At 50.7% G+C, this 26,990-nt stretch overlaps 1 protein-coding gene across 1 annotated transcript in view; it reads right to left on the minus strand.

Moving 5' to 3' along the window:
* LOC141987146 (phospholipid-transporting ATPase ID-like) overlaps positions 1-26,990 on the minus strand; it is a 114,620-nt gene that overhangs the window by 22,690 nt on the left and 64,940 nt on the right. Inside the window, exons 10-20 of the mRNA XM_074952219.1 lie at positions 26,393-26,551; positions 25,341-25,429; positions 16,899-17,095; positions 14,533-14,741; positions 12,864-12,907; positions 11,257-11,422; positions 8,870-9,058; positions 8,258-8,373; positions 5,819-5,983; positions 3,334-3,445; positions 700-805 (exon numbers count right to left, since the gene is read on the minus strand). Coding sequence (XP_074808320.1) covers positions 700-805; positions 3,334-3,445; positions 5,819-5,983; positions 8,258-8,373; positions 8,870-9,058; positions 11,257-11,422; positions 12,864-12,907; positions 14,533-14,741; positions 16,899-17,095; positions 25,341-25,429; positions 26,393-26,551 — 1,552 coding nt within the window. The remainder of the gene's footprint in view (positions 1-699; positions 806-3,333; positions 3,446-5,818; positions 5,984-8,257; positions 8,374-8,869; positions 9,059-11,256; positions 11,423-12,863; positions 12,908-14,532; positions 14,742-16,898; positions 17,096-25,340; positions 25,430-26,392; positions 26,552-26,990) is intronic.

The raw sequence follows: 26,990 nt of genomic DNA on the forward strand, positions 1-26,990 counted from the left end.
TTTTTTACATCAATTTTAGGGCCAGAATGGACCATTCATAATCCTCTAGTCAGACATGCATAGCACAGGCCACAGAATTTCACTCCATGATTCCTGCATCAAGCCCATCTCTGCTGGCTGAATTAGGGCGGACCTTTCAGAGACAGCCAGTCTAGAGTTAAAGTTCACTTTTGGTGAACTGTGTTAGATGAAAGATGTGGACAAATCGGAGAAAGCCCAGAGAAAAGCAACAACAAGGAATAATGGTCTAGAAAACATGGCCTGTGGGCGAAGATTGAAAACATTGGGTTTGTTTAGTCTGGAAAGCAGAAGACTGAGGCGCCACATGATAACAGCCTTCAAGTACATACTTATCCACTGAGGAAAGGACGGGAAGCAATGGGCGTAAATTGCAGCAAGGGAAATTTAAGTTAGACATCAGGGTGGTTAGGCACTGGAACAAATTGCCTAGGGAAGTTGTGGAATCCCCGTCAATGGAGGCGTTTAAGAGCAGCTTAGAAAAACACCTCTCAGGGATGGTCTAGATAATACACAGTCCTGCCACAGTGCATGGGACTGGACTAGATGGCCTATCGAGGTCCCTTGTTACAGTCCTCCATGTCTATGATCCTATGAAGACAGAAAGCTAGAATGGCACAAACACCCTCCAGTTCTCTATGCTAAACACACTACGTGGCGATGCACAATCTGGCTCTTTACCTGAGTTCATCTAACACGTCCTCAGAGCTGTTGCCTTCAATAATGAAAACGTCCTTCATGTCATCATGCAGCATGTTGCAGGAGTAGCCAATATTCACGGCAGTCTCTGGAAAAATCAACAACTTCATTCAGACTCAGACAGGAATGATATCGGTTACCCAGCCACCCTGCGCTCTCCTTGGGCCATTTCCATGACTGACGAGTACTGTGCATCTCATCAGAGACCGGGCTTCCTAGGGCCACAGAGATTGACATCTCGGCACAAGAGACTCAGCTCTTCCTGCTGCTGAGGTGGATGCACTGACTTTCCCATGCCATTTACTGCATGTGGGTCACCTGCTGTGCATGGACCCTGATGATACAAAGACACTTCTGAGGAGACCAGGGCCCTTTGCCCGTGTCCCTGAATGGCATTTCTCCTGCCTGCACTGCTTTGCAACACGCTGCCTTCAGCCCTGTACCCGAGAACTGGCTGGATTTCAGCAGGACTGAAGGTAAAAAGGGCCGGATGCTGAGCTTGCTGACATCAAAGGAACAATGTCAATTTATACCACCTAAGGATCTGGCCTGTGTCCAAAAAGCCATTTGGCCTCTTTGGGGAAGAAAGGCATAATAGAAGCGTTCTCTCCAGCTCTCCAGATGCAGGGGGGAGGCCATGAGGACCAGAGAGGCAGCTACAGGTTGTGTGGTTCCATTTGTTGTTTAGTTCTTGGGAAAATGAAGCTCCACAGAAAAATGCTGCTCTCAGGTTGGCAGACCAGGTACCAGCTCATGCCAAGGCCACTAGGCCTCCCTGAAAACACTGACAAATGCCCAGCTGGAAACCCATGTGGCTCACCTGTGTGCTAGCATTGCTAAAACGGATGTTACATTTCCAAGGAAGGGTGTAGTGTTTGACCTTTGTGAACTGTGTGCGAGCTGCTGCAGGCGTTGATCTCACTGGTAATAGCTGCGCCCCATGCTGCAGGGAATAGGGGTAACTACAGAAGTGTTCCAGAACGAGGACACTGGAAACCCCCCTGTCAGGAGAGGAGCATGACCAAGTGTGACATACCAGTGAACCACTAGGGGTGTCCCCTGCCCAACAGAAGGACACCCATAGACACCAGATGAACCACTGGGGAACATCAGTGGACAGGAGACTTTGTGGATTGCTCCCCCACACACATGAAGTACGCAAACCCATGTCCCCTTACAGTATGAACTATGGGGGAAGGCTCTGTATCACCAGGCTGCTTGGCATTTGGAGAGGGCAGTATTTCTAAGCATAAGCAAGGGATCCCCTAGCTGCTTAGCCTGGGTTACCCCTAAAGGACATATAGAGCTTGCACATTACAGCAGCTCCTGCTGCTTTTTGGAAGCTAAGGGCTGGTCTACCCTACGAATTTACATTGGCGCACTGCGCACCTGTAGCATGTCTGGTGAAGACGCTCTAAGCCAGTGAGAGAGCTCTCCCACCAGCTTAACTCCACCTCCATGAGAGGCAGGAGAGCGTCTCCCGCTGACCCAGCGCTGTCTACACTGCAGGGTAAGGTCAGCGTAACTACATCACTCAGGGGGGTGGATTTTTCATACCACTGAGCGACGCAATTATACCAAGTAAGTGTGTAGTGTCAACCAAGCTTAGGACTGTAAATCATTTCTGTGCATATGTTACCTGCTTTAACCTTGCAAACAACTCTCCTTTCTTTTTCCTAGTTAATAAACCTTTAGTTAGTTTATAACAGGATTGGCTACAAGCGCTGTCTTTGGTGAGAGATCTAAGGTACCATTGACATGCGGGAAGTGGCTGGTCCTTTGGGATTGGGAGTAACCTGAATAGTGCTGTGATTTTTGGAGTAAGGGACCATCTATCACAAGGGCAGGCTCCCCTGGGTGGCAAAGCAGACCTGAGAGCCCAAGAGAGCTGTCTGTGACTCCATGGTTAGGCTGTTGTGCCTGAGGAGTTCACACTTGGTAATTGGTTGGCGAAATCTAAGGACAGAACACACAACCAGTGTGGGGTTTGTGCCCGTTTGTAACAGTCTGCCCTGAGGTTGGCACCCACCTTCGTGAGCCATTCCAGACAGTCTGGCAACTGCAGGAATTTATTCTCTGTGACCACAACCCTTCCCCACTTAGTGCTTTCTGCAAATTTCTGTGACATGCTGTGGGCCCTCCTCCCCCACCCCCATTCCACCATTCCAGATCATTAATCATGGTGCTAACAAAGATCAGATCTAACACCAAGTCCCTGGCTTCAGGAAAGCAGGACTGGGTCTTTCCATTCCCTTTCACCAGATCAGACAGGGCTGGGAATCTTCAAGTGACTCCTCCCTCTCCTCTGTCACCAGGGCAGGTAGGTGTGCGTGTGCGTGTGCTGGCTCCTTTCCCGAGGACTGTCTCTATCGCTCCCACCCTCCAGAGTGCCCGCAGCCTCAGGACTCACACTAGGCCTGACCATTCAGACCCGTGGAGTTTTGCCGGAGTAAACACTGAGCATGGCCCTCAGGATCGGCCCTCTCCTCGGTGCTCAAAAGGAGGCAGAATCAGGATGCAGGCAATGGAGGGAACAGCCTATCCATAGGAGAGGAGAGGATAGTCAGAGGCAGCAGCCCAAAGCCGTGTGTGTCTGTCCCAGACCATCCCCATTACCTTGCTTGTCTCCAGTCAGAACCCAGATTTTAATGTGGGCTTTGGTCAGGGTTTCAATCGTCTGGGGGACTCCATCTTGTAACTTGTCCTCAATAGCCGTGGCACCTAGCAGCTTCAAAGACAGAGGGAAATGTGTGAGCTCCCTAGTGGTCAGCACTAGAGGAGAGTGCAGTCACTTCTGCTCCGTCCTTCTGGCCGCACACACAGGGCGTGGGGCTCAGCCCGGGCTTGATTCCACTCGGCTCCATTTATTGTACACGTTATTGTGGCCCTAATCCCACAAACCCTCATGCATGTGAGTCATCCTGCTGACCCGCGTGCGTGCATAAAGCGCTCAGGTACCTGCTTACAGGACTGGCGGCCGTTCTCTTTCTCCACCCGCCCTGCACTTGCCGCAGCGCAGCGCGGTACCTTACAGACGGGACTATTGTCCACACGGATGTGTCAGGGCACAAACAGTTTTAAGAGTCTCTTTCCCTACTTGTTGGCAACAACCACTGACCTTGAATATTGGTGACACGTGGGCCCAGGGAGGGGATGATCAGATGCAAATGAGATTTCGGCTCTAGCTTCTAGCTGAGGTTTTTAGGCAGAGCCTATCACTGAGCTTTCTACCTGCTGTTGGGGTAGGCTTAGAGTTCAGGTCTCGGGCTCTGAGCCAGTGCCTGGGTCTGACTGGGGCTTCAGGACTAAAATCTCCTAAGCTATGTTTGAGAGACCTCTGCTATCCTGAACAGCAGACATCTGCTCCGTCAGCTGTTCTTGGATCCTTCCTTGGAATCAGAGACAATGTAACAGCAAGCCCACTCGCCTTTCCAGAATGCAGAGCTGGGACCCATCCTGACAGGTACCTGGATCTCTGAACCACATCTTATTAAGTCAGTTACATGTGGGGCTTGCTCCAGGTCCCTTGCGGCCTAACGGTGTATTCATAACCAGCCGGCTAGTGAGCGATCGGGTGAGGGAAGCATGGAATGGAAAAGAAAAGATGAAAAAGACTAAACAACTCCTGCTTGTCACAGAATAGAGCGAGGTCTGCTCTGACGCCCTGCGTGCAACAGCAGCCTGCGGCTGAGTCACCCAGGGCTGTCGTAGATGTAACGTCAAAGTCTCTCTCACCCAGGCAGCTGCAAGCCCTCTGCCACCTTTTGAATCTGGTCGGGAAGCGTTTCAGTCCTCCCCAAGCAGCGCTCAACAGAGCGCACACGATGCTCATGAATTCCGAATACACTGAGGCTACAGGGCCCTGGGACGAAGGCCTGAGCTCTCCCGCGGCCATGCTCTCTCCGTAACCGTAGTGAAGCACCATGGAGCTCTGGTGTCTGGTACCGTGCAGGGACAGTGGGGAAAACCCATGGGCCTTGTCAGGAGTTCTGCTTGCCCTTGCCTGCCTGCTCAGATCTGGTGTACAAACCGTGGAAGGGGGAGGGGAGCAGCTTCCTTTCCATGACTCTCTCCTTTGCTTTGACTACAATCAGCATGAAGCTGAACACGTGTGTTCTTAAAATCTCTGAACTTAACCAGGTTCCATCCCCACCCTCCATCATTACCTCCCCCTACTGCCTCCTGGCTCCTTCTGCAGGCCCCTGACACTGCACAGAAAGCCTCCTGTCCTCAGCTCTCAGCAGGATCATAAGACTGCATGACCCAGGACCCTCCTACTTCCTCATGGCCTCCCTGCCAGCATCCCCCACAATAGATTCTCCTTTTTCTCTCTCACGACTGGGCTATCCCTCCCCCAGTTCCTTCCTGCAAATAAAGTCCTTTCTTCCAGGGTGCACACACAGGCCCACAGGAAACAGAAACCTTCTCAGAGAGCGTGACGAAGCAGCTATAGAGTTTCCAACATTTCATAAGAGCTGCTGTGATTGCATAAGCTGCATCGCTTCCATTCAGATAGGGTATGTATCTTCTCTTCATTCAGTCCCCACAGGTAGCACACGCCGGTGAACCCCAGGGGCATTCAAAAGCAGCAACAGCAGTCACAGGAGGAGCCTGCTTGCAGATCACAGTTTAGTCATTGCTTTCATTCACTTCAAGCTGACACAAACTGTTCTGTGGACACCCCCCTCTCCTCCCAGGCTGACAGAACAGAGTAAAGGCTCCTCCAGAAATGCAGAGGGACCCAGGAGCTACTCAAGACAGGGCTGTTACAGCTCGTCATTTAGAAGTCAGAAGAATAATCGTTCAACTGCTTGAACATACAAGGGACAGCTATGAAATATCTGTGCCAGTGTCACCTCCATCCAGCTCTCGTGTGTTCACCCACGAAAAGTCAGCTAACCAGACACCTACACAAGTTAATATAAAACTGTTCCCAGACAGCTACTGGGTGCTTACCAAGGCATCAGTGAAAACCCAGGTCTGCCATGATCTACCCATTTTAGTTACACAACGCATGTAAAGTCATAGCGATCTGCTTACTGATGAACCAACTTCCCGGCTGCCTGCCCACAGCTTGACCCAAATTCCATGAAAGACCAACCATTAAGTCTTTTTCAATCTCTTCGTATAACTCAGATAACTTCTCTTCCCGTCCATCCAGGGCAGTGCTTGCTTCATGGTGACGTTTGTGCCACTCCTCAAAGTAGTCCTCCTGCAGGTTTTTGTAGGCCACAACCAGAGTCCTCAAGCCTTCACCTGCAAACTCCTGTAAGACATGGGTGGAATAGGTGAGATCCAGGCGGTGGAACACTCTTCTAGCTTGATCTGCAAGGAGCGCTATTTACAAACACCCTCTCACCCGAAAGATGCCAACCCAACTTCTGCAATGAATAGGATGAAAGTTGCATTTAACACTTTAAACTCACCAGCACCTGGAAACCCAGCTCTATTCTTGTACAGATCCGTTTTTAACTGCAGTCTATTGCCTATACAAGACCAAATCCAAAGGGTTTTCCTAAATTTTGACTCTAAATTTTTCCATTATCAATGCATCTATGTCACTGGTATTTGTATGAGGCCTGTGTAAAACACACAGAAAAGAGCTACTCCCAGAATTTCAGAATTGTGCCCATGCAATTGCTTGGCAGAACTGTTGATGTGACTGCATGCTTTCTTTGCATTGAACACCAGTCATTGCATGCATGATTTCAACGAGCAATCACATCTGCACCTTCACAGCATGAGTGACTGAAAATCTGGACCCCAATGCTTGTTGTAACCAGCCCAGCAACAAGGTTCCCTTTTGGAAAGCCCAGATTCTCCCTCGAGGAGGACAGGTGGTAGACCCACCATCCTCCACCTGTGGGTTCCACTGGGGGAGGGCAGCTTTCAGCTGCAGCTACCCATGGAATGTGCTGCATCCTCAGCATCTCCTCCTCCCGCCCTGGCCTGCTGTCTTCCTGTGCTGGGACTTCACTCTGCTATCTCGCTGCAGGCCATCTGTTCCAGCGTAACCCCTCCTGGTGGACTTTCCACTACCTGGGGCCCTGGGTTCTGCACTGCACCAGCAAAAGCCAGTGTCATCTGGGGGATGAGCATAGGCCCCGATAGATAATATTATCTTGTTAATTGTATCTTATATACAAATGCAAGAATTCTAAATACTAAGATGGGTGAACCTGAGTGCCGGGTATTAACTGAGGATATAGACATAACAGGCATCACGGAAACTTGGAATGATGATAATCAGTGGGACATGATAATACCAGGGTACAAAATATACAGGAATGACAGAGTAGGCCACACAGGTGGGGGTGTGGGAGTGGCCCTATATGTGAAAAAAAGTGTAGAGTCAAACGTAGTAAGAATCTTAATTGAATCAAACTGTACCACAGAATCTCTACAGATAGAAACGCCATGCTCCAAAAATCAGAGTATAACAGTGGAAATGTACTATCCACCACCTGACCAGGATGGTGACAGTGATTGTGAAATGCTCAGGGAGATTAGAGAGGCTACAAAAACAGAAAACCAAATAAAAATGGGGTATGTCAACTATCCTCATATTCATTAAGAACATGTCACCTCAGGACGGGAGGCAGAGATGAAATTTCTAGACACCATTAATGACGGCTTCTTAGAGCAGCTAGTCCTGGAACCCACAAGGGGAGAGGCAATTCTTGATTTAGTCCTAAGTAGAGCACAGCGTCTGATCCAAGAGGTGATTATAGCTGAACAGCTAAGTCACTGTGACCATAATGTAACTAAATTTAACTTCCTTGTAGGGGAAAAATTGCCAAAGAAACCCACTACGGTAGCATTTAACTTCAAAAAGGGGAACTACACAAAAAAGAGGCTCGTTAAACGGAAGTTAAAAGGACAGTCACAAGAGTGAAATGCCTGGAAGCTGCATGGAAACTTTTAAAAACAGCAAAATAGAGGTTCAAACTCTGTGTATACCTCAAAGAAAAATGCCCCCATGACTAAACAACAGAGTGAAAGAGGTGGTTAGAGATAAAAGACACCTTTTAAAAATTGGAAGTCAAATACCACTGAGGAAAATAGCAAGGAACATCAACTCTGGCAAGTCAACTGTAAAAGTATAATTAGGTAGAGCAGAAAAGAATTTGAAGAGCAACTAGCAAAAGACACAAAAACAAGAGCAACGGTCAGATCTGAGGTTACTGCTGCCCTGGGTTGTATTTAGAAAGATGAAAGGCTCAGTAGCCTGTTACCAACTGCCTGAACTATCCAGACTCCAAAACACAACTAAATGTAAGGACCCGATGAATGTGTTTTTCAGGCAATGGCCCCCTGAGTCTTTACAGAATAACTCTTTCCTTTCCATGGTAAGTTACACATTATTTGCCGATCTCCCAGGGAGATGCCTTTAGGGTTGCTATAGAGATCATCTACTTTTCAGCCTCAGTGTTGGTTCCATTTCCAGCTCCAATGGTGGCATCAGAGACGCTCACAGAGAACAAGGGACTCCCACCCTACCCGTTATCTACAGAGGGGTTCCCCTGCAAGGGGAACTTACATTTAAGTGTTCCATGGTCTCTTCCTTGAGGGGTCCACAGGAAGAATCCAGCAGTTCATAGATAATGGTGTCAGCGCCCTTGCAATACAAGGTCAGGTCACCCTCCGGACTTCGCACTAAAAGCAATGGGAACAAAAGTTCTGCAAAACCCAGACTACAGCATTTGGCAGCCATCACATCAAGTGTGTGTAGAGACATCCAAACTCGGCCCACCAGGGGTGAGGGTCACACCTGCTCTGCACAGAATGGAGGAGAATGCAGCCACTCCCATCTTTAATACGGAGGAGTGGTGGCACAGACTACAGGCCCAACACGCATTGCTCCCCTGTGATTTGAGCAGATGCACTGCTGAAGCCTGTAGTCGCATGTATGGGTGGGGCGCAAGGACATTAATATCCAGATGCCAAGAGAAGTCTACCATTGAAGACCTGGGCCGGCTCCCAGTGAAGTCCCTGGTTACTTCCACTCTATCAATACATTTACACCACCTTAATCACTGCAGTATCTGGACGCCTTGCAAGGATAGCCACAGAAGAGGAGACCAGGGAGAAGAAGTATGAGTCGGAGAGCCCAAACGAGCAGAAAAGTGGAAGGGGAGTGATGGGAACACACCGATGACAGACATCCTTTTGCGCACGTTGTTGAAGTCCAGAATAGCCAGGAGCTCATAGACCTTTGTTTCTCCCATTTCCACCACAGTGATGGTCTCGGGGGTCCGAGCACGAAACACAAAGCCAAAGTTTCGGGCTGCGGTGACCAGGGCTCCTTCATCTGGAGACTGGGCCTGATACACCAGGTTACCTGCCATGCAAGAAAGAAACAATGTATGTTCATCTCAGGCCTGGATTCATCACTCTGCTCCTGACATGAATCAAACACAAGGGCTGAGGCTTTCTATAGCCACTGCTCACCTCCTGTCTGGCTATATACCGACCAGATGTAATAAAACTCGCACACAGACGCACTCCTCCACAGGCCACAGACTGACACACGTTAGGGACGGAGAAGCTCCATTAGGTCCCATCGAATCCATTCCCCAGAGCCAGTGCAAGGTTCCTAGCCTCCATCTAGTGGAAGGATCTCCCTCTGCTTGGGAGACTTCTGCAGCCCAAGGACTCTCACTGCCAGGAACGTTTCCTTTGCTTAGCTTCCTCACCACCCCAGGTACCCTCTGCACCAGTATTGCCGTCTTTCAGATCCCAAAGGACAGGACTGGCACAGCTCTCAGAAGGGCAATGAGACTCTGCCCTAGATGGAATTTGGGGGGACAGGAGCGTGGGATTAGCATGACTAATGAGCCCCCGTTTGTCAGGATGCAGCAGGCACTGCCCCTTGCATGAGCTCAGCTCTGCTGACTGGTACAGGGAGGACGCAGTGCGTGGCTTTATTCCCATCGGCTCTGTGGGGCCAGTGACACCAGCAGCTCTCTGCTTGCAGAGCCTTTGCACTCCTTGGAGTAGTTATTGCACTTTGGCCAGCCCTTACTCTAGGCCACAAGGCATGGGAGTCTCCTGGGGTCCTCTCCCCACGAGGCACCCGCAGAGCCACGCCAGCTAATGAGCAACCACACGCTGACTCGGATGATTAGAGCCCCGTGTGGATACAAAAATTTGGATCCAATCCGCACCAGCACCCTCTAGAGCAGCAGTTCTGAACCAGGCATCTATGGCCCCCTGGGGGGCTGTGAGCCGGTTTCAGGGGGTCCATAGTCCCGTGGGGCCCAAGCCTGGAGCTCCGCAAAGGAGATGCCAGGGCTCACTGCTCCAGGCATCAGCCCCCTGGGAACTCAGGGCTTTGTGGGGGGACCCCCTGAAACCACAGCCCCCCCAGAGGGCCACGAACCCCCAGTAGAGAACGGCTGCTCTAGAGCCCTGTGTGGATAAATAACTTTGGATCCACATCCAATCTGCTGTCCACAAAGATGGCAAACAATACAGCCACATCTTAGGGTTGCCAGGCATCTGGATTTTGACTGGAACGCCTGGTCGAAAAGGGACCCTGGTGGTTCTGGTCAGCAACGCAGACCGGGCCGTTAAAAGTCCGGTCAGCAGTGCAGTGGGGCTAAGGCAGGCTCCCTACCTGCCCTGGCTCCATGTGGCTCATGGAAGCGGCTAGCATGTCTGGCTCCTAAGTGTAGGGATGGCCAGGGAGGCTCTGCGTACTGCACCAGCCTCTGCCCTGAGCACTAGCTCTGCAGCTCCCATTGGCTGGGAACTGCGGCCAATGGGAGCTGCAGGGGTGGTGCCTGCAGGTGAGGGCAGCGCACACCATGCAGAACCACTTGGCTGCTCCTGTGCCTAGGAGCTGGACATGCCAGCTGCTTCTGGGAGCCGCGCAGAACCAGGGCAGGTAGGGAGCCTGCCTTAGCCCCACTGTGCTGCCAACTGGGAGCCGCCTGAGATAAGCACTTTCCAGCTGGAGCCCAAACCCCAAACCCCCTCCTGCACCCCAACCCCCTGCCCCAGGTTGGAGCCCCTTCCCACACCCTAAGTCCCTCCCAGATTCCACACCCCAACCCCATGCCCCAGCCGAGCCCCCTCCGCACTCCAAACCCCTTGGCCCCAGCCCAGAGCCCCATCCTGCACCCCAAACATCCCCGGCCCCACCCCAGAGCCCGCACCCCCAGCTGGAGCCCTCACCCCCTCCTGCACCCCAACACCCTGCCCCAGCCCAGTGAAAGTGAATGAGGGTGAGCGAGTGATGGAGGGAGGGAGGATGGAGTGAGTGGGGGGTGGGGCCTCTGAGAAGGGGTGGGGCAGGGGTGGAGCCACAGGGACGGGGCGGGGCAGGGCAAGGGTGTTCAGTTTTGTGCGATTAGAAAGTTGGCAACCCTACCACATCTGCAGATGTGCGTATCCGCGGACGTAAAGCAGATATCTGCGGATTTGCCGGGCTCTGCAGATGATTTCCCAGTGGCCCCGTAGCAGCGTCTGCAGAGAAATGACGGCCCAGCACACTGCTATGAGGTTACAGGCCATGACAGCCGCATCGGTGCTCACCTTCCTCCTTCTCTTCTGGCATCACGGTGTGGCACAGCGAGAGCAACCGGAAAAACCTGTGTGTCGCGGCATTGTCCAGCTTCACAGCTTCCACTAGGCTGTGGTCGTAGAACACAAACTTTGGGTCGGCCAGTTGGTTGTACGAGAAATCAACCTTCTCTGTGTGCTGCAAAGGTGAGGCTGAGGGTCAGCCAGGCAGCTCGCTGCCTCGCCGCGCTCACAGGGATCTCCACCCCCACGACTGCCCTTCCCCCACATACTCGCGGGGATCCCCCTCCCCCACGACTGCCCCTCCCCCACATACTCGCGGGGATCCCCCTCCCCCACGACTGCCCTTCCCCCACATACTCGCGGGGATCCCCCCTCCCCCACAACTGCCCTTCCCCCACATACTCGCGGGGATCCCCCCTCCCCCACGACTGCCCTTCCCCCACATACTCGCGGGGATCCCCCTCCCCCACGACTGCCCCCACCACTCACAGTCATCCCCTACCATGCCTCCCCTCCCTGCACTCAGCGATCTCTCATCCCCACGATTGCCCTACCTGGCCCTGCACCCTCAATGATCTGCCCACATGCTGAAAGAGATTCCCTCCCGCATGGTGAACTCCCCGTGACCCCCCTTCCCCTCCCCTGCAACTCCCCCTTCCCCTCAGGGTGCTTCCTCCACCATGCCTCCCTCCCCAGACTCTCGCTGATCTCCCCACACGACCCCTCCCTCCTCCCCCTGCTCATAGGGTTCCCCTACCACGACCTCTCCCTGAAGTCACGGGGATCGCTCTTGCAGGCCATCCACTCACTGAGCCGAATGCTTTCACCGACACCCTGCCCCAGGCCCTGCTCCCGGGTGTGACTGCTCATTCCAATGAGAGCAGGACTGGGAGTCCTCTGTGCCCTCGCCACGTTCTCCCAGGGCAGGGGAGAAACCCACATGGAAAAAGCTGACGGCAACCCGATGTAAAGTTTAAACTCTCCCCACCCCAGGCCATCTCTGAAACAAAGACGCACTGCACGGCGCTCTCTCCCTTTGTGGGACCCAGCGGCCCAGCAGCTTGGGTTTTAACGCGTGGTGCTTCGCAGCGGGAACACGCCACACAGAGCGGATTCCTGCCCCAGCTCCAGTGAGGCCCCACGTCTAGAACCAGTCCTGTGTTTCGACCAGCCCAAGATGACACTTGGCACTTACCCACGGAGCAAATCCCCCGCACTAATGTGCGCAGCGGAGCTCAGCCAGCCAGAGCACAATGCGTGCGAGTGTCAAACCTCTGACCTGCTGGTACTGTGCTGCCCTGAGGGGCTGGGGGGCTGGCAGATCTCCCACAGGGTGGTGGCTTGCCAAGAAATAGGCATTTCTTCCACAACAAATAAGTCTTCCACATTCTGCTGCCTGAGAGAGTGGGAACTGGCTGGATCCTCGCTGCTCATTTTCAGGCTCTCTAATGTTTGGGGTTTTTCAAAAGGTGCAGTCTTAGCTCCCCTCTGTAGGTGCTAGGTGTGTGTGTGTGTGTGTGCATTATATACCTGGGTGGGGTATGGCATGTGTCCATTGGAGCCTACGCCAACAGGGTGGCAGAGTACACAGAACCCGCTGGCAGCTAACCACGTACCTCAGTGATCTCAGTCCTCTGCCCAGCCATGTCGTACACGTCACCTGCAGTTTACAAACACAGAGCGAGTCACACACACAAACTGCAGCTGTGCACAAGCTTTGAGCCTTTGATGCTGACAGAGCTTGAAAGTTGAGAGTGTGAGGCTGAGCGTGCACATTCCTTGGGAGTGGGAAGCTGGGCCAGGAAGGAGACTTTGCTGTTTAGTATGAAAGGCACAACAGAGCAAGCTCTCTCCCACTGTCCCTGCCCAGAGCACGAGTCTGCAACATGGGGGCAATAAGCAGCCTCCTGCTTGTTCCTACCCCTGTAAGTAATAGCGATTGCAGACACTGAAAAACTGCTGAAAGTCCCCTAGGCTAAGAGTGGATTCTTCAGCGTTGTAGCAAGAGGGGTGAAACACTTTTCCACTTTCTCGGCAGGTGTCAAAGGCTTCCCTGGCGGAGTTTGGGTTAGCTTTACTGCTCTTTCAGAGGCAGGGCTATACTGATATAATTGCCACCAGCCTCATGCAGCCACCGGATTTGATCAAACAGCTTCTCTGTTAACCTACCTGCAATGTGACCCAGGGATTGAAGAGCACATGGAAAACCCAAGCACCTGACAGGCTCGTGAAGGGGACAGGAACCTGGATGAAGACCAGCTGGCTCAAACTGAACCCAGCAAGCACCGAGGAAGCCAGCCGGCAGAGGGAAATGCTTTCAGGAAATAACTGATACCATCTTTCCGAGGGCCTCTTCCCTCTGGCATTGGAGACAGTGCACAGGTCTGGGGTCATACTAGACACGCAAAGCCCCTTCTTCCCCTCTCCAGATAGCAATACTGCTCCATCCTTTCCTCGTGGACAGTCACCTGGCCACAGTGGTTCAGGAATTCACCACCTCCAGCACGCACTACTGCAACTCATCCTATCCAGATAAGCTCACCGGGAAGCTACAGGTGGTGACCTCTCTCTTAAATGGTCCAAGCTGGAGAGAGCATATTACAGATGTGACGCACCCCAATCCCTGCCACAGCCCCTTCATGGCTCTGGAACTCTCAAAGTATTAATGAAATAGGTCAACACTTAGAAGCTGCCCTGCCTTCTGAGATCTGCACCGCAGCTATGATCCACTGGAGAGCACCTCTAGCAGAGCCCAGGTGTCACCTCAAAGAGCTGAGGGCAGTCTTCTCAACACCAGACCTACGCCTCCAGAGCACGCTTCCAAGGAACAGCCCTAAACCTAATATCTCCCGGTCACAATTCAGCACTCATCCTTTCTACCGTGGTTTTCCTCAAAGACCCAGAACAGAAGATGCCCCAGTAACATGATTCAAGGAAGAAGCCCACCATTAACTAAACAGTAGGAGAGAGACTTGAGTGTCCACCTTCTGGACAGTTCCCACTGGTTCCTAGAATGTGCATGCAATGCCTACCTACTGGGGTGGATTGGTGGACAGTAAATAGATAGAGGATGCGCAGATGACGGAAAGTGAGAATAATGCTCAGGCTTTGATTAATACAGTGTTAAAGTGGGTTAAGTAATTCTCATATGGTACAATTTATTTAAGTAATTTCCCCCACTTCTTACAAGTCCTTTTCTTCTGGATATCTTATGGTATCCCATTTCTGTGACCCAAGAAGAGTTCTGGCAGAAGGTATAGGGAGGAAGATCAGAGATGTTCGTACCATAGGATTTCCCATTAATGGAGCACTTGTTGAAAGCCATGATGTTCTGAGTGAGAGTTCCCGTTTTGTCAGAGAAGATGTACTTGATTTGTCCCAGCTCTTCGTTGAGGGTGGTGGTGCGGGCCTGGGCTGGCGTATCGTTCAGCGGGTAATACATTTTACGGTCCCAGTCAATGTAGAAGCTGTTGCCCAAGCGTATAATCTCCACACTGGGGAAAAGAGAAAGAGAAGATGATGGAACATTCATTAGGTTAGGCAACAGGATCTTCTGTCTTCAGCTCTGGGGCCAGCAGCTGCAGTTAGGATAGGAATCCAAGCGTCGTGGTGGGCTGGTGTATCCCTCAGACCATCCTGAGATGGCTGCAGGCCACATGCGTTTTAAAGGTGCTACGACAAGCGCCATGAAAACAGCTGCTAGACCGAGGTCCAGGTTCCTTCTGGGTTTTTAGTGCCTTTTTAGAATAGATTTCAAAGGCTTCACAGCCACAAGCACTCCAGAGCCACTGAGCTAAGCTGCTTTCTCCTAACCCATGGCCAGTCCATGTGGCTGCTCGATGCCGTCTGGGTGTAAGCCAGGCACAGGGCCCGGGTGGCCGAAAGTATGCCTGGCAAAAATACCCGCTGGGTGTGGGGGAAGATGCAGCCAGCCCTGCCCCAAATTGGGCAGGGCTGACAGGGGAGAGGGTGTGGTTGAGTTAGTCCTTCCCTGGAGCAGGCTTTGCACTCCAATGACAGAAACCCTGCGGGAGGGCAGTGGTGTGAACAATGCCCAGAGGTGAATCCCACCGCAGGACTCCCAAGCTCCAGTTAACCCTGCTGTGATTAACCAGCAGCACTGCACTCTGGGACCTGAAGCCTGTGTAGGCCACAGCTCCATACTGAGGGGGAAGGCAGCTGCAGTGATCTGCTTCCTTTTCTGCACATTAGGGTGCAGCTCTCAGGTTTAATGGGGTTCTCAGCTGGGCAAAGATAGGATGCCCCACGAATTAGTGTGCAGTGTGCAGGACAGCCAGAAATGGTGGCCTTTCTGAAGAAGCTTGAACAAGACAATCTGACCTTCAGAGCAAGTGAGCCCTTCTGTGATTTAATGTAATCAGAGAGATTTATTCGTACACAAGTAACTTGAATTTCCATTTCACTGTCACTGTGAACTACTGGACAGGAAAAGAATGAATTCTGTGCATGATCTAAACCAAAACACACTCCAGAATGTACCTTCCAACCTCCTAATCCAGAGTGCCATCATTCACCCTCCCTAATAGCCTTACTGAAAAACCAGCGGCCACAATTCAGCAGCTGTGCTTAGTGGTTTGACAGCATAATCCCTCCCCACACCACCTCTCGGAATTTTATGCTAAACACTGAGAAGCAAATCCTGGTCCCATTGTAATCAGTCGCAAAACTCTGAAAAGTGAGATGTAAACGGTAACAAATGAACACCACTACTTTGTCTCACTCTAGCAGCTCCTATCTGAGGATCTCAAATTGCTTCACAGATGTATCTTGCCCACCCATCCTGGCCTGTTTGTCTCTCGTCTCATTCACCAACTATGTTTGGGCTTTTAGGGTGTAAGCTCTATTTACTCTGTGTTTGCAGAGTGCCTAGCACAATGGATCCCCATAGTCCTCTAAGTGCTGTTGGAATACCAATGGTAATAAGCTCATTACTTAGGCTTCAAAGCCACTGCTGTGAAATACATATTATTCCTAGCTCCGTTTTCAGATGGTGAAAATGTGGCACACCAGGTCACCAGCAGCAGAGCTGGGCACAAAACCCAGGACTTCTGATGCCTATTCCAGTCCTCTAAGCACAGGACCATCCTAGGTGCGGGCTCTTTTGGAAGGACATACTTCGATGTCTGGAATCCCTGCTTAATCACAGATGGCCTTTGCTCCAGGTTTGCATGACTCGCACACTGCAGATGGCAGAACTCCAAGACCCACAGTCTCTGGGGCTCCTCCCAGGGCAGCCAGCTCTGCACCAGCCTCTGTGCAGGGCTGCGGCAGAATCCCACCCACTGAAGGGACATCTCTATGGTTTAGAGTTATTCTAATGAATCCATTTCAGTCTGAAAGAACGAACATGGTGATTTTGGGGAGAGGAGGAAAGGGTTTGACTCAAGCACAGAAGGAACGTGTGGTGAAGTCTGTGCTCTTCCAGAGGGCACTAACCAATACAGACCCACAGTGAGATCCAGTGGCCATCAGGTATCCTCACTAGATGGCAGTCGTATGCAGAGCTGATTTTGCTGAGAGAGCTCAGCTCTGTAACACATTCATACAAGGGGAAAGCACTGCTCTTTGCTAAGGTGAATATTAAAAAACTCTTCCAAGCAGGAACTGTAACACAAAAGGCAGTCACATACCTGACGTAGAGTGAAATCGGCACCACGGTATTCAGAATGATCACGTAAGACCAGAACATGAGGAATCCAGAGTAGGGAGCCGAGTCTACGCCTTCTGCCCAGGGCAGGTAGACCTGGAAGTAATAGCCCTTGTCATATTCCCAGATGCCATTTCCAATGGCCAGGATGAAACACATCAGGGCTAAAAACGCAAAAATCTGCAACAAGAAGAGATGCATTTCAGAAAATAAAGTGTCTTGTGTTCAGTGTGTATGGGCAGTGCCCTGATTATATGGTACAGTATGAATCAGAGACACCGCAGGGGAAGATCTGCTGGTATTAGGTTACCTGGTCTAACTCCTGGCCAACGCAGGACTGACCATTCCCTGCACATGCCTGAAACCTTTCTGTAGCCTATTGCTAACTCCAGAGATGGAGCTTCCAAAACTTCCCCTGGGTGCCAGCCCTGGAGCGTCACTGATTTCACCATTATTTATGACTTGTATTACCGTAGCCCCAGTCATGGCCCAGGGCCCCACGGTGCCAGGTGTTGTACAAACAGAACAAAAAGACAGGCCCTGCCCCAGAGCACTGACAGTGTCAAGTCTAAGACAAGAGCTGACAGACGGACAGCGACCGACAGACAGGCAGGCAGGGAGGCAGGCAGGCAGGCAGGAGAGCACAAGGAAACAGTGAGACGAAACTGGGCAGCACGAGTGGCTGCAGTTACTGCGCGCCAGCAACCCAATTTTTTCTGGTATCTAGTTTAAAAATGTTCTTTCCAAACATTTCACCCCCGGCTCCCAGCTACTCCCCAGGTCGTTCTCTCTTGTATGCACGTCTTAGGGACACATGTTCATAGAGCAGGTAACAACCCTACACTGACAGGTGGCGCTGGTGGGCTCATTGACCCAATAAATCCTCTCTCTAACACTGCCAGAACCATCCCTGTGGTCTCAGCCATTTCACATCAGGGCTAAGCTTTCAAGTCCCCTCCTTTGTGGGGGACACAACCCGCTCCCACCTGCACAGAGTCTGCTCCTCCATCACCTAGGGCTTGTTTCTTGTACAAGCTACGTATGTTGGTGGAGAATGAAGGTCCCATGGCATCACAGTAGAGAATCCAACAGTCAACAGGCACGGACTCCCAAGGCAGGGGAGCTAAATCTAGTGGATAGGGCACAGGACTAGACCTCAGGAGAGCTGGGTTTATTTCCCAGCTCAGTCATAGACTTTCTGGTTGCCCACAGGAAAGTCACTTAATCCCTCTATGCCTAAATTACCCCACCTGTGAATTGGAAATAACACTTCCCTAGCTCAGAGGGGTGCCGAGAGGGGCTCTGATACTATGGGAATGGGCACCATATAAGAACCCAGTTAGAGAACCTCCAAGCTGCCTGATCCAAAGAAGCTCATAAGCACGGCCATACTGGGCCAGACCGAAGGTCCAACTAGCCCAGTACCCTGTCTCCCGACAGTGGCCAATGCCAGGTGCCCCAGAGGGAATGAACAGAGCAGATAATCATCAAGTGATCCATCCCCTGTCGCCCATTCCCAGCTTCCGGCAATCAGAGGCGAGGGACACCATCCCTGCCCATCCTGGCTAATAGCCATCGATGGACCTATTCTCCATGAACTTACCTAGTTCTTTTTTGAACCCTGTTATAGTTTTGGCCTTCACAACATCCTCTGGCAAGGAGTTCCACAGGCTGACTGTGCACTGTGTGAAGAAATACTTCCTGTTGTTTGTTTTAAACCTGCTGCCTGTCAATTTCATTGGGTGACCACTAGTTCTTGTGTTATGAGGAGTAAATAACAGTTCCTTATTCACTTTCCCCACACCAGTCATGATTTTACAGACCTCTGTCACATCCCCCCTTAGTCTTCTCTTTTCCAAGCTGAAAAGTCCCAGTCTTTTTAATCTCTCCTCATACGGAAGCCGTTCTGTTAGGGGAAATCAACCTAGTTAGCATATGTGACTCCATTGAGAAGCGAGCACATCACGTGCCAAGGGAGGATCCTTCAAGGTGGGCAGCTGGACAGTTTCAAGAGAAGGGAAACAAAGGAGACAGGAACCAGCCGACATGCCAGAAATAGCTGCTAATTCAGCGTTTTTGCAGGGCGAAGGTGGCTGCAGGGGATCGGCGATAGAGAAGGAGAAGGCCTGTTTATTGGTTTAGGCCCCCCCGAGGCACACAGGCAGGATGTTTTGCCCACAGTGTATAATCCTGGTGTAACCTGTAATCGGGGTCCCGTTCTGCTTAACAGAGTGGTACCACGCTCGAGCGTAATAAACCTACAAACTTTGAGATACTCTGCAGTTTGTCTTTATTTGGTTGCCTCAGCCTAGAAACAAACTGTACGTGTCCTAACTGGAATAATTCGTAACAGTTCCATAGCCCTAATCATTTTTGTTTCCCTTTTCTGAACCTTTTTCAATTCCAATAGATCTTTTTTGAGATGGGGCGACCACATCCGCACACAGTATTCAAGCTGTGGGCATCCCATGGATTTATATAGAGGCAACATGAGATTTTCTGTCTTATTATCTCTCCCTTTCTTAATGATGCCCAGCATTCTGTTCGCTTTTTTGACGGCTGCTGCACATGGAGTGGATGATTTCAGAGAACTCTCCACAGTGACTCCAAGGTCTCTTTCTTGAGAGCTAATTTAGACCCCATCATTTTATATATATAGTTGGGATTATGTTTTCCAATGTGCATTACTTTGCATTTATCAACACTGAATTTCATCTGCCATTTTGTTGTCCAGTCACCCAGTTTTGTGGGATCCATTTGTAGCTCTTTGCAGTCTGCCTGAGACGTAACTATCTTGAGTAGTTTTGTTTCATCTGCAGATTTTGCCACCTCACTGTTTACCCCTTTCTCCAGATCATTTATCTTTTCTCTCACTGCCCTTCACACCTCCTGATAGAGCACCACAGAGACCGAACACTGCAGAGCACACGGGATTATCTTTGATGTACTGCAGTTCATCATGGAAAACACGGTGACTCATGTAATACTTCCACAAAGTCTATTAAAATGCTAAAGGACAGAAAGCAGCTAAACTTCCCAATATTACAGGAGCACTCATCTGACAGGGGTACAATTGCTACTTTTGCCTCTAACACGATTGTCACCAATGTCCACATCCTTTGTACTTAGATGTGTCTGCAATACACACGCTTAGGCAAGGGGTCACTAACATGCCTATTTACTTGGCCTCCCCGGTCTGTTTCTATCCACCTGTTGTCTGTTGTCTTGTACTTAGATTGTAACCTCCATCTTTTTGTTCTGTGTTTGTACAGCACCTGGCACAGTGCAGGTTCTGGTCTCCGACTAGGGCTCTGAGATGCTACAGGAATACTCAGTTTTCCTGATGCTCAGTTTTCTTTGAGGGGAGTGAGCTATTAGCAGAACATCCCTGCTAAGGTTTTTTCCTGTGCAGAGAGACTGAGCGGGGGGCATAATGCTGCGGTTTGTGTCGCCACTAACCCGCAGGAACAACACTGTCTGGCAGGCTGTGGCTTTTCTGCAGCACACGGAGAACTAGGGAGTCTACAAATACAGGCCCAGCCATGCAAACACTTGCTCCCGAGCAGCGCTTCCCACCCACCTCAGGGTAGGAGGGCTGATGCCTGCAAGAGCAGGCCCAAACTGCTCCTTAGGCAAGCTGATTTCCGTGGGCTAACATTTAATGTCAGGCTGTGACCTCCAGCCATCTCAGGGGTTCTGCACCTATATCTGAAGCCAAAAGAAAAGGCCCCAGCAGCCAGCAGTGACAGCTCTATTGATCAGAAAGTGCCTTTTTCCTGAGTCTGCTAAGCACAGCCTCCCCTCTGCGGCACAAATAAACCCTTGCATCAAGGGTACTTCCTTCTGCAGGATGGCGTGTCCTAGCCGCAGAACGTTAACTTCTTTCTGAGCTCGCTAGGGAGTGATGTCCCGCTCTTGGCCCAATTTCAAACAGTCAGCCTGCCGCAGATTCCCACAGAAAAAACTTTTCTAAACATGGAGAAAGGCAGGGGGTGAGTCTGGAGAGAGGGTTATTTCTGCCTGACCTGACTTGAGAGGCAAAGTGACTGCATGTAAACTGGGCAGTGTTTCAAGGCCCTGTTTAAAAATTAATTTGTCACTGGGAGAGTTACAGACAATTCAGCGCAAACGAGCTTTTCCTGTGTTTACATTTTGCAAGCTTCATTTCACCTGAAGTTGAGATATTTGTAGCTCTGTTTTTATTTAGCAAATAATGGCTTTTTGCATTCTTTTGGCTCAGTACGTCAGCAGTGAAATACACTGCCTCTGGTTACAATCCTGTCGGTTCACCTTTCCGATCACCCTGTGAGAAAGGAGGCCCTGACCACATTCCCTTTCGAGCATGAAGGACCTGATTACTGGAGCGAAACTATCTGAGAGCAAGTGTGGGAAGGATTGAGCAGTACTTAGATACCCAAGTATTCGGTGTCTCACAAATGCCTAGGACCGGCAGACACCTGGCCCCATCAGCCATGGAGAGCACAAACAGAGGATAATGTATTCAGCTTCAACTCGCTCAGTTCTCCAAAAAAAGCAAGGAGCTAAATGACGCTTGTCTGCACTCACCCTGAAGTGGAGCAGAGACCAGAGTAGATCTGAACATGGAAAGAAAGCTCTGTATGTGTGACACACGTAAATTCTGGGAGACGAGTGGTTAACTCTGAGCTAGGGCCAGATCCTGAGGTCCTCAGTGTCTGTCAGCAGCTCCACCTTTGTCCCTTTCCCCGTTCCGGTGGGGGTCACCAGGTGCTCTGTCCCGGACCCTCTCCTCTTTTCCATCTAACTTCAGAAGGAGGAGATGTCCCCTGTTGGCACAGGTTCTCTCACCCCACACAGCGCTTCTCCCACAGTCCCTCTGACCCTGCGTCTTGGAAGGCCTGCTGCCACAGCTAACTCACCACAGCCCAGGACTGAACTCTCCTCCCAACCTCTCTGACCTCTCCCCTTTCTCCATTACCCCGACAACTCCTCCATTCCTGCCACTGCTCACCCCCCCCCAACTCCTTTCTTCTCCCCTCGCATCCAGGCCATGGCCAAATCCTGCTCCTTCTGCCACCTCCTCTTCTTACAATCCACCCATCGGCCCACCCACATTACTCATCCGCACGCTGTCAGCTGCCCTTGCCTCTGACGACAGCTCCTCCTCTTAGGCCTCTGTGAAATTCCGCCCAGAGTCACTCCAGGCCCTGCAGAATCATAGACTATCAGGGTTGGAAGGGACCTGAGGAGGTCATCTAGTCCAACCCCCTGCTCAAAGCAGGACCAATCCCCAACTAAATCATCCCAGCCAGGGCTTTGTCAAGTCTGACCTTAAAAACTTCAAAGGAAGGAGATTCCACCACCTCCCTAGGGAACCCATTCCAGTGCTTCACCACCCTCCTAGTGAAAAAGTTTTTCCTAATATCCAACCTAAACCTCCCCCACTGCAACTTGAGACCATTACTCCTCGTTCTGTCATCTGCTACCACTGAGAACAGTCTAGCTCCATCTTCTTTGGTCCCCCTTTCAGGTAGCTGAAAGCAGCTATCAAATCCCCCCTCACTCTTCTTTTCTGCAGACTAAATAACCCCAGTTCCCTCAGCCTCTCCTCATAAGTCATGTGCCCCAGCCCCCTAATCACTTTTGTTGCCCTCCGCTGGACGCTTTCCAATTTCTCCACATCCTTCTTGTAGTGTGGGGGGCCCAATACTGGACACAGTACTCCAGATGAGGCCTCACCAGTGCCGAATAGAGGGGAATGATCACGTCCCTCGATCTGCTGGCAATGCCCCTACTTATACAGCCCAATTGCCATTAGCCTTCTTGGCAACAAGGGCACACTGTTGACTCATATCCAGCTTCTCATCCACTGTAACCCCTGGGTCCTTTTCTGCAGAATTGCGGCCTAGCCACTCGGTCCCTAGTCTGTAGCGGTGCATGGGATTCTTCCGTCCTAAGTGTAGGACTCTGATTCCTGTCAGCCTGCTGCCTGCACGCTGACCTCGCCGCTTCACCACTTCTCATTGCCAACATCAGTTATCACCCCTGCCCTTGCCGCTTTCTGTGTCCCCAGTCCCACGCTGCCAATGACGCAGCCTTGACCCTCCTTTCCTCCTGTTCTTCCACACCCGGCTCTGCTCCTTCTGCCACGCCTGGAACAACCTCCCAAACACTTACCAACGTAAAATCCCTAACGCCCTATGCCTGCAGCGTGACCTGTGGAAAGCAGCACATTTACACTTCAGAAACAGCTGACCAGACCTGGAACTACCAGGCCAGGTGCCTGTCATTGCCCTGGTCCTTTGGCAGAAACGTTGCATGTCTCCCCTTGTGCTTCCTTTTGTTTGTGTTTTCACAGATTGCAGACAGACCTCTCCTACGTCTGTACAGTACCAAGCATGCCGCAGGATCTACTGTATTCTAATTAATCATGACTCTTCTTCTCATGGAAGCCGACGACTAAATAAGGGCTGAGTAAAGACCCCAGGATTGGACCCTGGTAAGAAAGAAGCCCAGAAGAACAGGTTCCAGAATGGAGCCTGGGAAGCCACAGGCAGCCCGATCCCAGACGCTGTCCTACTGAAACAAAATTAGTCTGTTGAAAAACAGAAGGACAAAGGCATTTTGATACTGAGGCAGTTACAAGGCAATGCGAGTATCCAACAGATTCAACAAGACGTGCTGATCTACTGTGTCAAAGGTGGCTAAGAGACACTGCAACGGCACAGAAACGCAACGCCCATCGGCCGCCATCCGACAATCACTGCTGCCTCCCTGGGGGTTGACTCCAGCACTGTGTTTGAGACAGAAACTGCGCAAGCAGGAGTTGAGCAGATCCTCACTCCTGGCAGTGGGAGCGCCCAGCTCCCCACAGGTTCCAGGCATTTCACAGAATTCCTATGGCAGCCCCAGCTCCATGACAAGAGGGGAAATCACCCCCAGACAAAGAGGGGTGCACTGTGTGAGAATCACTGGAATCCAAATATCTGTGGAGAGCCCTCCTGGCCAAGGGCCAGACTCACAGACCCCTCCATGTCCTGAGCCCTGTAGGCTCTGAGTAACAAAAAGCTGAGAAGGAAAATGACCTCAAGGTGCTGGGCCAGGTTCTCAGCTGGTGCAAATCAGGGTAACACCCCTGCAGTTGGTGGAGCTCCACCCGCGAGCGATCTGCTCCCCTGTGTTTGTGATGAAGCCAGTGTTTGCAGCACTGTTTTACAAAGGAGAAAATTGTTGGCAAAGGTGCATCACATCACAGCGGAGCTGGTCTGGCTGGCGGGTTCAAACTGAAGTTCAAATGCCAAATAAGCGGCTGGCCAGCCAGAGTACTCCCATGATGGCTGAAGGTTAATCTGTGCTGGCATGGTCACATCCCCCCGTGGCCGGAGCCGATTCAATGTACACACAAGTGTTCATGAGGCTTTTGTGGGCATTGCACTGGCTTGACGGGAACCAGTCTAATCTTGGTTTGTTTGTTATGATTCCAGTCTCATAACATTAAACCGCTGACAGTCTCCATGTCAATGAAGGCCTGCTCTGAAACACTTGGACAGAAGCTGCTATTAAAAGCTAAATATCTGGGCTAAGCTAAATTCTCATTTCCTTGAGCACACTCCCAAGCTGTTCTTCAAGCAAAATTGGATAAGGCACTGGCCAGCGTGTGTGAGCACATCTCCCTGTCGGGACAGTGCCCAGTCACTAGGACCGGCTGCTACACGCGGCAGCAGCCGAAAGGAGCTGTGCGTTTAGCTCCCGGCAGAGGCCCTTGGGTCGGAATCCCCAAGAGTGATCCCTGCCGATGATTGTGGCATCCATGTGTGAGCAGATGCAGTTTGTTACAATTGTCAAGAAGTTTCCATCCCAAATTCGATCCGCAGCATTTTAATTAGTGGAGAGTTGGAGACTGTCCCCCTGGAGTGTAAATATCTATTTAGTGTGTTTAAATTTACCACTTGCTAAAAAACCCCTCTCTGGTTATGAATGAGCACGTAATATTTTCCTCCAATGCAGGAGAGCCAGTCTAGCAGCCAGCAGAGAGCATCATGTAATTATCGAATGCTGTGCATATAGACATTACTGCAGATATCAAGGAAGCCTGAAAGCGAGAAGGAAAAAATCAATGTTTATTTAAATGGAAAACCACAAAAGATATTTGGGAAAATGTTACTCGCAGGCTTCAAAGTGACTATCAGAAACAGTGGAGAAAAAGAGCACAGCAAATGAAAAGCCATGAAGAGAGGTCCTTGACACTATCAATTTAATGGCCTCGTTCTGGAGGATGGGACTTGTGAAAGGGGCTGCAGAAATCCATATGCTAATGTACTTTTTTAGCATTCTTCTTTCTCTCATTAGTCCCTTTTGATGCCCCCTCATTTGTCAGGAAGGAGGGTGGAGCACTCTGAAATGATGAACATGTCTGAAGGAGTGAAGACAAATTAATCAGACTTACCACTAACACGAGGACATTCATTAGCCGATCAATGCTGGTCCGTTTAAAGGTTGTTTTCCCACAGTTCTGCATTAATTTGGTGTCTGGCCCTAGTAGATCAAACACAGCCATGATTTTTAAGAACCTGGATCAATTCTAGAGCTGCTTCCCTTCAAGACGCCAAAGCATTTACAAACATACGTTAACCCTCACAACCCTACTGTGAGGCCGGGTCACATTGGTACCCCGGTGTTACAGATGGGGAAACTGAGGCACAGCAAGGTAACATGACTTGTCAGAGGTCATAGAGAGAGTCAGAAACAGACACCAGAATTCCTGACTCTTGCTCCCTGCTCTCTCTTACAGCCAGTGCACCCTCCCCTGTGGGTTTCATTTATTTTATGGAGAATAATGGATATTAGATCAGCAGTGACCTGCATTGCGCAATGTCACATGTGTCTCCAGTGCTACAGAAATAATCCAAATCTCACCCCCATTAAAATGTAGATTTCCCCCACACACACACTAATACAGGAGGCAATTCTGACACTCTGCTACAATGGTGTAAACTGGAGCATAGTATTTCTCTAAGCTAATCAGCTTGCCTTGGAGTTGGGACCTGCTCAGTACATGCTTGGAGAGATAAAGTAATTCAGTTGCACTAGCTCACTGTGCCCTCAAACAGAATCAGTATTTGAGGACTCTTTTCCCAGGTGGATGGGCTGAGATTTTTTCCCATGTTATTTGCTGATCCCAGCTCCGGGGGAAGAGAAGCTGCTCTTTATGTCAAAGAACCCCATCAAGATGTGTTGAGATTTTGCAATATAGGTTTCACTATTCCTCTCTCTTGTGGATTGGTCTAGCAAACTTCCAGTTAAAATCCTGCGCATAGTGAGTTTGTGATGTTCCTAGCTTGGGACTAAGAGGAAGGTTCAACGTTCCACTTGTGTTCTTGTACCCAGTGGAAACCAAGCTTCTAAAGGGGACAATAGTGGTTCTTCTCTGCCCACTGGGAATTACATGCCCGACTGTTACAGTTTTTTTCACTCTGCACCTCTGTGTATTCCACCTACCAGCATAAATAACGAGCCCAAAGCACCATTCTGTGTTCCTAATGGTGCAGCCCCTCAGCAGCATCTTCTCATTGTCCAGGGCAAATTTCTCCCCGTGGAGAGTAAGAGTCCCAGTGAACTTATCCAGTTTGTTATTCGGTGCCTCACATTTGACTTCACCTGCAAATAGAGATCAGACAATGAAAACCTTCCCGGGACTAGCCCCCCACTGGGCAGCACATACAACATCCTCAGCTGTGCCCTGGACAGGGGCCACATCAGGACCTTAGCTGTCCACCCCTGTATCACATTCTACTGGATACTGCAAGCACTGCTCCACATGGAGACTGCTCCTATCCTGCCTTCCCATGGCAATCCAGTTGTCTGCATTAAATTACTTGCATATTTAGGTTTGTCCTTTGCCATTGAACACAGGATGGTGCCCTGCCCTTTGAGGCCATTTCACATCCCTAGCTGATAAGTGCCACCAGCTCTCTCTCTCACCTGGCAGAACCCAACGGAGATGCCCTTCTCCTTGCCAACCCCTCAGTCACAAACTAGCCAGCTCCAGCACCCAGAACCGCATTGGTAGAGGCCTTCAACAAATACTGACGGACAG

The sequence above is a fragment of the Natator depressus genome, chromosome 5, assembly GCF_965152275.1.
Source record: "Natator depressus isolate rNatDep1 chromosome 5, rNatDep2.hap1, whole genome shotgun sequence".
NCBI lineage: Eukaryota > Metazoa > Chordata > Testudines > Cheloniidae > Natator > Natator depressus.